This window comes from Platalea leucorodia (genome assembly GCF_965183815.1).
Source record: "Platalea leucorodia genome assembly, chromosome: Z".
In the NCBI taxonomy this organism is placed as follows: Eukaryota; Metazoa; Chordata; class Aves; order Pelecaniformes; family Threskiornithidae; genus Platalea; species Platalea leucorodia.
The window spans coordinates 56,131,470-56,144,972 of NC_138858.1; the positions used below are offsets into that span (position 1 = coordinate 56,131,470).

Genomic DNA, 13,503 nt, shown 5'->3' on the forward strand with positions numbered 1-13,503 from the left:
CAGGTGCTGCGGGCCCCTGCCCCGCTGGTGAGGGCCACCGCCTCGGCTGGGGCCACCCCCAGCTCACCCTCCCGTCGGGCAGCCCCGCTCTGCCGCTCCCTGAGGCTGTGGCAGAATTTTTGCTGCCCAGAAAACCGGTGGCAACAGGACTCCAGTGAGAAGAAAGCCATCCGGCACAAGCCAGAAACAGAGGCACTTGTGTGGATAGGAGAGGAGTAAGCGTGTCTTTCTGGGTGAGGAAGGTGGTGCTAGAAAGAGCTTATTTTTTTTCCTTGTCTCTTGGCTGACCTGACAGCAGAGGGGCAGAGCTAGCAGTGCTCGGCCGACACCGAGTGCTGAAAACAGCTAATGCGAGCGGCTTTGTGGAAGCATTGCTGCGGCTGCTTGCTGTACGGGCTTTTCCTGCCGTATTCCTGGGTGAGCAAACAGCAGCGACTGGTACCTTCTCCACAGCTGGGCAAAGAGGGCTGTCCAGGCAGAGAAGCTGCAGCCTCCAAGCTAAAGTCAGTACAGCTTCTCTTCTTTCCCTTACAAAGCAAGCGCAGAGAGGGAAGGTAGACTGAGGAGAAAATGAGGCCCTGGGTGGGCATAGAGGAAAAGCTGGGGAGGTTCACTTGGCTCTGGGGTCGTTGCCAGAGAAATTCTAGATATGATGCGATACATGGCAGAGGCGACACTAACGGTAGGTCCCTTCGTCAGTCCTCTGACAAGACCTGTCGGTCAGTTATATTGGATGGTTTTACTCACAGATCTAATGCAGAGTTGGAAGGTGAGCCTACAGAACGGAAAAACACAGAAGCTGCTTGAAATAAACTTATCCGTAATGACAGATCGATTTATTTAGATTGATGTCTAGTATTTGCCGATGTACCTGCAAGCCAAGTTTCAGTGAGTGAAATGGAGTTGTTTTACACATCCTTCATGCAACCGTGTGTTACAGCAATGTGGTATTTTTGTTGTTTTCTTTTTCTTCCCCCCCTGCCGCCCTTTTTTTGCCGAAGGGATCCTGGAAACCCTCCGGCTCTCGCAGGGCCAACTTCCTGCGCGGGTGACAACCGCCTTCCGCACGGCCGCCCGCAGCCCTGCCCTCCGGGTGGGGCCAGCATCCCGGCCCGGGCCCCGGGCCCCGCCCAGGCGGCAGAGCCCCCCGAGGGGCCTCCTTCCCAGCAGGCACGGCCGCAGCGCGGCCACAGCTGCCGCCAGCCTCGGCAGCCCGTGCGCCCGGGTGGGCCCCGGCCCCCTCCGCCGCGGCCGCCGGGTCTCCGCGGCTCAGGCCGTCCGTCCCTCGCCTCAGCCCCGCGGGGGCTCCTCGGCGGACGCGGGGGGCCGGGGCGGGGCGGGGGGAGGCGGCCGTTGGGCGCCGCAACCGCCGCTGCCCAGATGTGGCGGATGGGGGGGGCACGGCCGCGGGGAAGGGGGCGGGGCGGCGGGAACCTCGCCTCGCGCTCGCAGGCGGCGACCCGATTGGAGGGCCCACCGGGGAGGCTCCGCCCCGCTCGCAGCCCGGCCAATGGACGGGCGCGGCGCCCGCCACTACCGCGAGAGTTGCGCTGAAGCTGGCGCCGCCATCTTGGAGTTGGGAGAGGCCGCGTCCCGCTCCTGTCCCTCTCGGAGGGTCACGGGCGGGGGGGGGGAGGGGGAGGATGGGCGCCCGGCGGTGAATTAACGGCGCCCGCGAGCTCGTCTCCCCGCCGCCGGGCCGCGGCGGGCGCGGGGGAGGAAGGATGGTGCAGTCCTGTTCCGCCTACCGCTGCCGGAACCGATACGACAAAGAGAAGCCCATCTCCTTCCACAAGTGAGCGCGGGCGGCGGGGCGGGGCCGGGCGGCGGCGGGGGCGGGGCCGGGGCCGCGGTGCGCGCGCGCCCGCCCGGAGGAGAGGGGTGGCGCGGTGGCGCCGGGCGCGCGCGGGGTCCGCGGGGCGCGGGGGCGGGGCGCCGCCGTCGGCCGCGGCCGCTGCGCGGGGAGCCCCGGCGGGCCCCCAGCGCCCGGGCGGCCGGGTCTCGCCGGGCCCGCTGAGGCAGGCGCGGGGCGGCACGCCTCTTGCCGCCCTTCTCAGGGAAAAACCCGGGTTTTCGGCGTGCGGAGGCCCCCGGCCCGCTCCGTGTGTGAGGAGCGGTCGGCAGGAGGGGTTTGTCTCCGAAGACGAGGGAAGACCAAGCGATCACGCAGCCGGGCACAGCAGTGCTTGGCGGTAACCCCACTCCGTGTTAAAAAGCTTTCCAGAAAAGCTGAAAGTACTTCTTATTTACAGGTTTCCTCTCACCAGACCTGATCTTTGCAAGAAATGGGAAGCTGCTGTTAAAAGGAAAAACTTCAAGCCAACCAAGTATAGCAGCATTTGTTCAGAACACTTTACTCCCGATTGCTTTAAAAGGGAATGCAACAACAAGCTTCTGAAAGAAAATGCTGTGCCCACAATATTTTGTTATACTGAACCCAGTGAAAAGGTAAACCCAAAGCACTCGTAGTTTAAGGTACTGAAATGCGTGTGTGTTGCTCATATTAGCCTAGCAGGGCTTGATGCAGCAGAGCAGCGGGGAGAAGATGCAGATTGTGAAGGATAGCGGCTGAGCGTGTGCACCTGGAGGCACGTGGAGGCTGAAACGCGTCCAACAACTGTCCTCATGTGCTTTGACAAGAGCAGAGATGCAGGCTGTCCGAGGCTCTGGAGCACATAGAGCGCTGTACAGATGTGCAGTAGCTCTGATCTGCTCTTGTGTGCATACGCAGAAGCCTGAGCAATGTAACTTCAGTCAAAACCTTGTGCTGAATTAAATGGAACAGCAGCAAAGTAAGAAAGTATTGCCCTGTAGTTAAGCTGTTCAGCTGTATTTGTGGCATATTTGGAGTTTTAGAGAGCCTTCAATAATACTCACAAATTGCACTGTTCTCTCCCACGCTGACTGGTGGCTACTGCTAACGTTGAAGAGATGATGGACCTTAGTTCTGAAACTTAACTGTCCCCTCTGCAGGGCTCTGGCCTCTGGCTCTGCAGAGTTAAAGTGAGATGCAAACAGAGGGGCAGAACAGTAGCTGCACGTGCTATCTGTCTGTGTTGAAACCATCTCTGTCTTGCCTTAAGTGTTACCTTGTGCTCATAAGCTAGACTGGTCCCTGACTTCTGCCTCTGAACTTCTGATGGTCGTCTGCTGTGAGATGTATTGTTCCCTTCACTGTGCTGCTAAAGCAGCTTACTGTGAGATGCAAGTCAGTTATGAGTTCTTCCTTCTTCATGTAATAATGGCAAGACAAGAATGGAAAAGATTGATTGTTAACTCCTATAAAGGGTGTAAAATATTAGATCTCTTGCCACTCTGCCATAGAGGAGGTGGCAAAGGAGAGAATGGATATGATAGGTCTAGGGGGTGAAAGACTGTAATGGGATGAAGTGCACAGAGGAAAACTGGGACTTTTCCCTTATTTGATTTTTCTCGTTATATACAATATTGGATTTGATGCAGAAATCAAAAGGGAATGTATTTGAAAAATGAAAAGTGCCTAATAACAGAGCAGAGAATATAAGCAGAAAGTATGTAAGGAAAGACAGACAATGTCCAGGTAAATACAGATGCGTTAAGTTTTTTGTTTGATTACGCTTCCCTGCTACCTGTATGACACGCATTTTCTTTGTCACGTGTAAAATAGTTGCAAAATTCTTTACAGTCTGAAAGCTCGATGGGTGTATAGGGTAATCTGCAAGAGTGCGACTGGTGCAGCAGGATTAGTAGTGAGCCACATTCCCCATTTCATTATCATGCCTGGATCTACAAAAACACAAAAGAGTGCCTTTTAATTATGGAGAAGGATTTAGTGCTATTCCTGTTTGTCTCATGGCACTTTTAAATGAATTGCCACCTATCTTCAGGAAATAACGTAGTAGCAAAGAATAGTAATGATTGTTTTGGAATTGAATCCACACTGATTTTGAAATGCAGCTTTTTATCTTTTGCATTATGTAATTTGAAATACTTTCTTTTTCTTTACTTATGTCTTTGGAGAACCGTTTATTGGCTCTAAGAAGTAATTAGAATTCACTTATGATGTGTCAGTGATACCAACGATCTCTTCTCCATGATACGTTGTGACAATAGTAACATATTTATAGAGGTAGCATGTGCTGGATAAGCTGCAAATAAACGTCTCTGTGTGAATTCAGCTGTCCAGCAATGATCCGATTTTTGCTTGTGCTTCCAACAAGGGTGAATTTCTCTTTGCTGATTACATCTTTGCCTTGTAGTTTTTTTAGTAGAAGAGTTTGAAAGTGACAGCTGATGAGGTCAAACTCTTCAGAATATTCATGTGTGAATGAGAGAGGCACACTGTTAGCAGCGATTTCTTATAATTGAGAAATAAGAGTGGTAGTTGGCTGGTTTTGTATTTTAAAGTGATCAGTAATATTTGAGTGCGTATGAAACTTCCATTCAAGACCAATCACAAAAACGCATTCTCAGTTACTGTCTGCCAAGTGTAGTTTGTACAAGAGGGATATCTAAACCCCCCAATATCAAGCATTAGCTTGTTTGCATGTTAAGTCAAGGAAGTTAATGACATGACCTTCAGATCCAACGAGCTCGATGTTTAGATGATGAGGATTGTCAGCTGCTCTTAGAGTTAACATTGTCCCTGTACTTAATGCTTTTATGTGTAGCAATAATATTGGCAACAGGGGGGTAGTTAGAAAACTGATTCAGTGTGTCTTTCACTGAGAATGTCTTAGGCTTTCTTTTTGACAGGCAATATACAAGCTCTTTTGTTTAAACAGTGCTTTTTTTAATCATCATGCACACAGAAGCATTTCTGAATTATACGGCATTCCTTTGGGGCAGAAAGAATCTGATTCTCTGCTCTGACCTATACTAAAGTGGTGAGGGATCCATGTTGTCCTGAACCGTACAAGTGAACCCATCGAGAGCAGTATGATAAGGACTTCAGTTTCGTGTGGAGTTGAGCCAATCGATGTTCTGCTGCTGCCAAATGGGAGAATCGTGCTTCTCCCTTCTCCATCCCATCTGCCAGCCATGCAGTCCTGTTTCTCACTCCTTCCACACACCAGTGCAGGTGTAGGTCATACCTCATGTTGCATTGCTTTGACTTTTAATAAAGGACAGAAGATTTCTGCAGTGATGGTGGGAGAGCAAATAGCTTTCTGTCACCGTAGCAACTTACTATGTTTGAGCAAAGAGTAAATACCAGGGCTGGGAAGGCTGCTTTGCTGTTGAAGAGCTGTTGATTTTGGCTCATCATGTCTCTTGAAGCCAAACCCTTACAGTGCAGCCCAAAACCAGTGACACAGTCCCTTCCGGTTGTTGAGAGGCAGGCCTTGCTGTATCCACCTTTCTACCCTGCCAGCTTATCACCCCCCTCCGTAGGTGACCCCTATTCTACCTCAGCAGAAGATTGTCTGCTTCTGCTGTGTTTTTGATTAAGTTGGCTGGTAGGTTCAAAGTATATAATGGTAAGATGCAGCAGAAAGAAGGAAAGGCAAAGGGGAATGGGATGGCAGTGATGAGTTACTAGGTCAGCCGAACTCTGGTTTATGGAACTGCAGGCTGTATTCTTGCTTCTTAGCTAATTGTGGACATTTATTTGGCCTAAGTCTTCAAGTGAGAATAATTGCTACGTTCTTCAGTTTTTGATTTATTTGAGACATCAAGGACTTGAGTTTCAAAGAGGCCTGAAAATGAAGCTGCTTAAAAATATCTCCTGTTGAGAAGCCAAACAAAACAGACCCAGAACTGTTTGTCAATTTTGAAAATGTAGGCTTTGAAATTTATTAATTTCAGTCCTGGTTGTTTATGTTACTGTGGGGCTGCAGTAAGGGAGTTGTGTTGTAAACAGTGTTAAGCATGAAAATGTACTTTTTTTTTCCTTGCTGTTTCTAGCCTGAAGAATTTGCAGAACAGCCAGAAGATCCGCTACCGCCTCCACCACCGCCGCCACCACCACCACCGCCACCACCACCACCGCCACCAGCAGCTCCAGTACTACCGCCATCTCCATCAACTCCTTCTTTTCATTTATCTCAAATAGATGCCAGATTTGTAGATCCAAGTATTGGATTATTGATGCCTCCTCTCCAGACCCCTAGCAATCTTGCTGTTTTTTGTGATCACAACTATACCGTAGAGGATACAGTTCATCAGCGAAAAAGAATTCAGCAGCTGGAGGAACAAGTTGAAAAACTGCGGAAGAAGCTCAAGACAGCGCAACAGCGATGCCGGCGTCAGGAAAGACAAATTGAAAAACTGAGAGAAATTGTTCAGTTTCAGAAAGAAAAAGACATATTGGCAGGAAAAGGATATGTGATTCTGCCCAATGACTATTTTGAAGTTGTAGAAGTACCTGCCTAGAAGTCATGAACATCAGTTTTCACTTTGCTAGGCCAAGAAATTTAGTTTAAAAACTAAATGCTCTCTAGTTCTGTATGTAAGGCTCTCCAGAATTCTAAAACAGTAAATAAGCAGTCGTACAAATGAGATCACATTTTTTCTTCATTGTCATTTCAGTTTGATACACTTTTAATACATTGAAAATGCAAGCATCTCAGAATTAGAATATGCATTTGGTTTACAAAATCTGAATTGCTTTACAGAAGGAAAGGATGCAAGGTTGAATACATTTAAAATCTGTTTCATTTTTGGTTTTGTTTTTTTTTTTTTACAGTAGCTGTCTTATGCTTATGGGGATGGGGAACTGAATCTGGCTGAGAGTGAAGTTGAGGTTGTTGTACACTTAGTGCAAGGCTTTGTCAAGGCATTTAATGTTGACTTTGGTGATCCTTAGCAAGTAGTTTACACTGATTTCAGAAGGAACAGAATTAGGCCAGCTAAGAACACCTGCAAGTGCTGCAGAAAGATAAGATACACGTTTCAGCCTGGGAAAACTTCCAACCTCAGTTTGCTATGCCTTCGAAGCACTGCAAAAAGTCTAATTCCTGGATCCCTTTTGGTGAGGTATGTAAATGACCCTCTTCTTTTGGAGTAACCTTTCACCATGTGTGTGTTGTGAGGGAGATGAGGAGAATTCGTTAGCATAGCTGACAAGAGCTGTAGAAGAGGCTTTTGTTTTGAGGGCACTTAAAAATACTCCTGAAGTGCAGTGCTGCACTGAACATACATGTTATTGGACTGTTGGCAGGATCAAGAAGGCAGTGTACTGTTTAGGGTGACTGCTTTTCAAAAGTACCCTGGCAATATATAGTCCCCAATACGTTGGAAGTGTGATGTTCCCATGAGCACTGTAACAGGTAGAATGTTGTTCTCGTCTTTGAAATTGTTGATCTTAACCCATATCTCAACGGTGCGTAGCTTCAGGAAATGAAGAAGATTTTTTTTACATAGCCAGGGTTTCAGGCATCTGTGACTTTCATTGCACTATACTGTGATTTTCTTTCTCCCTTCCCTCCCCGCCCCGCTCCCCAAAAGGCATCCACCAAAGGGCAGTTATGGAATTAGACTTTGGGAGTTGCTTGGTGCTAGACTGGTTTTTAATATCTCAAATGCTGCTGCCTCTCCTTCAGCCTTATTAAGACTCTTTCTAAAAATGAATTTAGCATGACAAATTAGTGCAGCAGTTTGCACTTACTGTCTAATAATTTGTTTAGTCAATGAACTCATTCAAAATGAGAGAAAATGGCATCATGCTAACCCTATTGTAGCCTTCACAGCTGAAATTCCTGGATGTATTAGACATGAGGAAAATTGCTTTTCTCAGTCCATGTCAAACTTGTGTGTAGTGTGGATTCTAGCTCTGACATTAATCAAGCCCTGTTCATGATGGCTGTAAAAGCTTCCCTCAATATCCTGTTAGCATGACATTTTGAAATGTTTCGAACCAGTCTTGATACTTCTGACCTCACTCATGCCATGTATCTACTTTCCCTACCATTTCACATACTTAAGATGAACAAAAATCCTGATGCATCCTTTTGTGTACATTTATTATACCTGATTAAAAATAAAAAGCAAATGGTGTGTTAGATTTTTAACTGCTCTCTCTTCTCTTTTCCCAGGACTTTGCCAAAGCTAGCTTGACATTTTTTATCTTTTTTCTAAAGTAGTTCCCTGGTGTAGATGCTGGGTTTTTCTCACAGTGTTCCCAACTCTTGTTGCTGTTACGCTTTATACTTAAAATAAACTTGAAAATGCTAAAATTCAAAAAGCGACAAGGAAAAGACGTTTAAACAACTGTTGCTATGCTGTTGGCATGTGTGGCCAGATAGCAGATTGTTTCTGTTTTCTCTGCAAAATGCCCTCTCTTCTTACTCTCCGGGAATTTTAAGCGTGACTTCCTGAAGCAGGGTGGGTTGCTGCAATACCACAGGTGCTCCTGCCATCCCCTCCTCCCCCCGCCCTTTGGCTATGTACTCCCAATACCACCCTTCTTATTTGCACCGCTTCTGGTGCTGGTTGCACCCTTCTGTGGGGCAATTTGGCTCACTAAAGCAGCAGGTTTGGCTTGTTGTGGAGAGGCAGATGAAGTCTGATTTCCTCTTTTTTTTAAAGTGGGATCTGTTACATTCACACAATCAGCTGTAGAAAAGGGCTGCATCACTTCCTCTTTGTATTGGCCACAACTGGTACGTGCACATAGCAGCAATTTTGTAAACATCTCTGAAAAAAATTATTGGGATTTAAAAAGCAGAAGTGGGAATGCAGAATGGCATGTGGTTGTCCAATTGCCCATGAAGCAGCTGACATTTCTTTAAATGCACATAACTGCACTTCACTGAAGCCTATTTTATAAAGCAAACAATTCAAGGAAGTTAGAACGTAGCAAAATTGGCAAAAATCCTCCGTCCTTAAAATCTGGACAGAGCTGTTTGTTTTGAAATGGGCTGATGCTTCAACAGGCAGAAATTAGAGACACTTCTAAAAAGAGAAGTGTTGGCTTACTTCCCCCTGTTGCCCCAATTTCCCTTTTGCTGTGGTAGGATATCTGGCCTGTGTTTACTTTTTTTCTCCTTACACCTCTGTGACGTATTAGATTTCCTTGTCTAACTGCCACAGTTCAAACCCAGAGGTTTTTTATGAGGAAAAAATGAATAGCTAAATACTTGGATTAGTGCTTGCCACACTAAGGGAGTCCTTCGTGACCGCCCTTTTTTCTCCTGTGCTTCCAGTTGTTGTCTTGTCTATGTTGTTACTAGCGTGGTCTTAACAACTATGGCAGCAAATTAGTGAACCTGAGATTTCCAAGAAATCTTCTGTCTTGCTGAGATTTCATTTTCCTTCAGTTCTACATAGGATTTAGGGTACAGGTGCCCTGTGTGAATTTTGAAGGAGTGCTCTTGCAGCTGAAGAAAGTGCAAAGCAAATCCCAGTTTAAATGTAGGAAGAAGGAAAGCAAAGTAGTTGCCTGGGTAAAACTAAAACCACCACAGTTTCTAAGTCCATTTCAAAAGACTTCTCCTATCACATACTTCTCTGGAACCAGGCAGTTATTCCTAGTTGCCCTTTTGCTTTGTTTCTTTCCTGAGATCTGTTTTAGGTTTTAGTCTATAGGCTTACCTGTTTCCTATCAGCTTACACCTTCATCAGGTGGCTTTGGCAGGGTGGAAAGGAGTGTTTTGAGCTATTGTCTAATTTTAACAACAAAAACACAATCTGCCAAAGCACGTTGATACTTAACAGTCTGTCATGACTGCACGTTGAGGTCTGTAACTCCTGCTGTTTTAAGCACAGCAGGTTATTTGCCATGCTTTAGCCATGATACTAATACATTAAAAAATGAGAAAGAGTTGAGCAGGATACATGATTCAAAAATATGATGATGGCAGTAATTGCTATTACAGATTTCTCTTTGTGCCTGTTCAATGCTTTCAACAGAAATTTTATCTTCTTATAGAGCTCTTTTGATGGCACTGCAGCATTTTATTGCGCAAATTGGGCAGAAGGCCTTACAGTGAAGGAGTTTAAAAGTGTGCAGAAAAAATGTGTTGCAAAGTTGTTGTTTAATCCACTATGTTTAACTTGAAGCAGTTCCCAAAGGGAAGTAATCTTAAATATTCTTAAGTCAAAGAAAACATTTAAATCAGTTACTCAAAAGGACATTTTCAAGAACCTCTCTTGAGAACAGATACATCACATTGTCATAATTAAAGCATTGCAATAATTAAATCTCTCCACAGTCCTGCCACTATTACTTCATTTAGCATTGAGTATCAAGCCTTGTATTGCCTGTCATGCAAAATGATCTAGTGATCCTCTTGTAGCTACTGCCTCCCATTGTATAGGGAAAATGGATTGTAAGGCCTGGCCTCACACATTCCCGGAACCGCTGAAAAAGTGATTGTCCTCTGCATCCTAATTCATTCTAGTGGTCTATTAGAAGGTCTTTTGATTAGGGAGGAGTATGGAGAATACCAGGAGGCTAGTAATTTATTTATGTTTTTTAATAAACTCAGGAAGAACTTGAGCAAATTAGGCAGGCTTCTCATTTCCTTTCAGGTTTCACTGGATGTGACTATTAAAGGTCCAGGGTCCGTGGCTATACTAGTCATCTATAGATGAACCAGCTCTTCAGTATTTGAGTCTGTGAAAGACGTGATTTCCTGTTGGGAGATCTTGAGTTCTGTGACCTGGGACAGGTAATCCAGAAAAAGGAGGAGGTCTTGCCTTCAGTCATGGTTTCTTCTTTTGTCTTGGGCTCGTTTACCAGCCCCCCCAGCCAGAGTCCAATACTCTCCAACCAGGTTCTCATAGATGTAAGCCAGGACTTTGATTAGCAGAGTGATACAGCAATCTACTGAAATCGTAGCACAAGCACAGTATAGCAATTGCAATATACAGTGGGATTACAATACAAACGTACTGTATAAATTCCCATTACTGGTCTCTAAATGCTCGCCATCATGACACTGTGTACGCAGTTGCCGGGAAGGAATATGTGGGTTAAACTCAGGTCAAACCAGTTGCTTTCTTCCAAGCTAATTTTGTGAGTTGTTCAGTTTTTATACTTTATATTCGGCTGAGTCACATACAGGTTCCCTTCCCACGCTGGTCTGGCTAGCTCAGGAAAACATTACTCTCAACTAATTATTTCAGGGAAGGCTGTTTATGCAGTCTGATAACTGAATGATACAGCTGTATACCTAAAACAATGGTTACCATCCAGTCCCCCTTGTGTTGAGGTAATTTCAGCTTTCTTTATGACAATTTGTCATTATTCCTTACATTCTTCCCTGACCTCATCATTCTTGCCCATCTTCTCTGGGCCTTCTCCTATTGCAGGGGTCAGTCACACATCCCCACACCATCTCTTTGCAGGCGTGTCCTCACGCATGTCTTTTCCAGGATGTCCTGGTTTCAGCTGGGATAGAGTTAATTTTCTTCTTAGTAGCTGGTAGAGCGCTGTGTTTTGGATTTAAGATGAGAATAATGTTGATAACGCACTGATGTTTTGGTTCTTGCTGAGCAGAGTTTACATTAGCCAAGGACTTTTCAGCTTCTTGTGCTCTGCCAGGTGCATAAGAAGCTGGGAGGGAGCGTAGCCGGGACAGCTGACCCAGACTGGCCCAAGGGCTATTCCATACCATAGGAGCTCATGCTCAGGATATAAGCTGGGGGAAGAAGAAGGAAGGGGGGGGATGTTCGGAGTGATGGCGTTTGTCTTCCCAAGTAACTGTTACGCGTGATGGAGCCCTGCTTTCCTGAGGATGGCTGAACACCTGCCTGCCGATGGGAAGCAGTGAATGAATTCCTTGCTTTGCTTTGCTTGTGCGTGCGGCTTTTGCTTTACCCATTAAACCGTCTTTATCTCAACCCATGAGTTTTCTCACTTTTACTCTTCCGATTCTCTCCCCCATCCCACCGGGGGGGAGTGAGCGAGCGGCTGTGTGGTGCTTAGTTGCTGGCTGGGGTTAAACCACGACACAGGAAGAAGTGAACTTTTTGGCTTCAGGTGCTTTACAGTCCGGACCTGTGGCTCAGAAAGGACGGAGTTTTCAGGGGTGGTACTTTTATTATGTTAAGAGGAAGGGATCTTGTTCTGGGCTTAAGAAATCCCAAGACTTCCACCTGCACTTTCAGCTTTAGGGTAATAACCACTGCAGTTGGCTCTGCAGAGAAGTAAACTTCAGGATACCCACTTTCACAGCTCAGTCCAAAGTTCTTGGTCTTTTTTGGTGGTTTTGGTTTTTATTTTCTTTTCTTCTTCTTTTCTTGTATTGATAGAATTGGACTGTTCATTCATGAATTCACTGATGTTGATGCTGGTTGGGTCCAGAGGAATGGTACCTGCAAGCAAAGACGCAAAGACATCTAAACGGAGAGAGAGTTGTTCCCAAGATGGCTGTGAGGTACCAAGGTGGAGTCTTCTGCTCTTGCTAGAGCACATGTCATGTGAGCTCAGGCCACAGAGGCTGGCCTTACTGACAAATGTTTCCATTTCTAATGTTTTAAGCTTGGTCTACACTTGCAGGCTTGTCTCATAGGTGTCCTGAGCTGATGATACAGCATTTTATCAAGTGATTTTGTGGTGGCGGTTTATCTGAGGGACTCCAGGAGTCACTGCCAGATGAATGAATATTTGTGGTGTTATGTCCAAGGACCGAAAAAGAATTTATTTATCAATAACCTCAAATTCTGTAGTCTGTATGCACATTCAGTTCTTATCTTCATTTCTCTCTTTCTGAGTCCAGACAGGAAAATCTTTTTATTAGTTTTCTTTTCTTTGACTGACAAAGGACTGAAATTGCTCAGAGGTGGGTTTTTTTTTGTGTCCAGCACGGCAGGGAACTGGGCATGTTCTGCACTACAGGTACTACAGCATGCAAATCTCCTGGTCATGGATAATAGGAAACATGTCTGTCCCCCCAAGTGAAAGTGCATGTGGCTATTTCAGCTTGAGGAATTCTAGTTATTTGGAGGTAATCTATTTAAAACACACACACACAAACCACAGTTACGGTATCAGCGGAGTTATCTTTCTCTGATACTGCCATCAGCTGACGAAGTCAGATTTCCTGGTGGTAACTTTTCATATAACTAAAAACCAATATATATATATATATATATATGTGTGTAATATTTTTCACACTCAAATGTTCAAGCAAGCTTATGATGACATCATAATTAATCTAACGGTATCACTCTGTTGATAACCATTGTACCATCAATATTGACATTCACCTCTTGGCCTGTCTGTTAAGATTGTTATGACTTATATTTTTTGCTTCATGATATGCCAGCTTAACAGCTGTCAGGTCATTGACATGTATATAACTTCAGTGACCAGATGTAATTAAATGAAACTAATATCTGTAAATGATGCTTTCTTGTGTTGTTCCCAATGCTGCCTGACAGACTGGATTCCTACACCAAATCAAAACCCAGCCTCCTTCAACACCTTTTACGCCTTCAGTCACAAAACAAATCATAAGCTTATACATGAAGTAGATGACATTGGCCTTGCTTGTTTTTCACGGTACAATCACCACAGTCTTGCGAGCATCTGTCTACTGAACCCATCATCTCTGTGATGAGATATGACTGTAGAAGTAA

General features: G+C 45.5%; 1 protein-coding gene across 3 annotated transcripts; it reads left to right on the plus strand.

The window, feature by feature from the left end:
* Nucleotides 1–1,575: 1,575 nt before the first annotated feature.
* Nucleotides 1,576–12,659, plus strand: THAP1 (THAP domain containing 1). 3 transcript variants are annotated; one of them, XR_014230727.1, is made up of 4 exons: nucleotides 1,576–1,795; nucleotides 2,253–2,448; nucleotides 5,884–6,954; nucleotides 12,175–12,659. XR_014230727.1 is itself a non-coding variant. In XM_082336849.1 (3 exons), the coding sequence occupies exons 1-3, from the start codon at nucleotides 1,725–1,727 to the stop codon at nucleotides 6,349–6,351; spliced, it is 735 nt and encodes a 244-aa protein (XP_082192975.1). In that variant the 5' UTR covers nucleotides 1,576–1,724; the 3' UTR covers nucleotides 6,352–7,972. The 3 variants fall into 3 exon arrangements, 1 of the variants encoding a protein (XP_082192975.1); XR_014230728.1 differs by lacking the exon at nucleotides 12,175–12,659 and adding an exon at nucleotides 10,450–10,507; XM_082336849.1 differs by lacking the exon at nucleotides 12,175–12,659 and having other exon boundaries at nucleotides 5,884–7,972.
* Nucleotides 12,660–13,503: the final 844 nt, after the last annotated feature.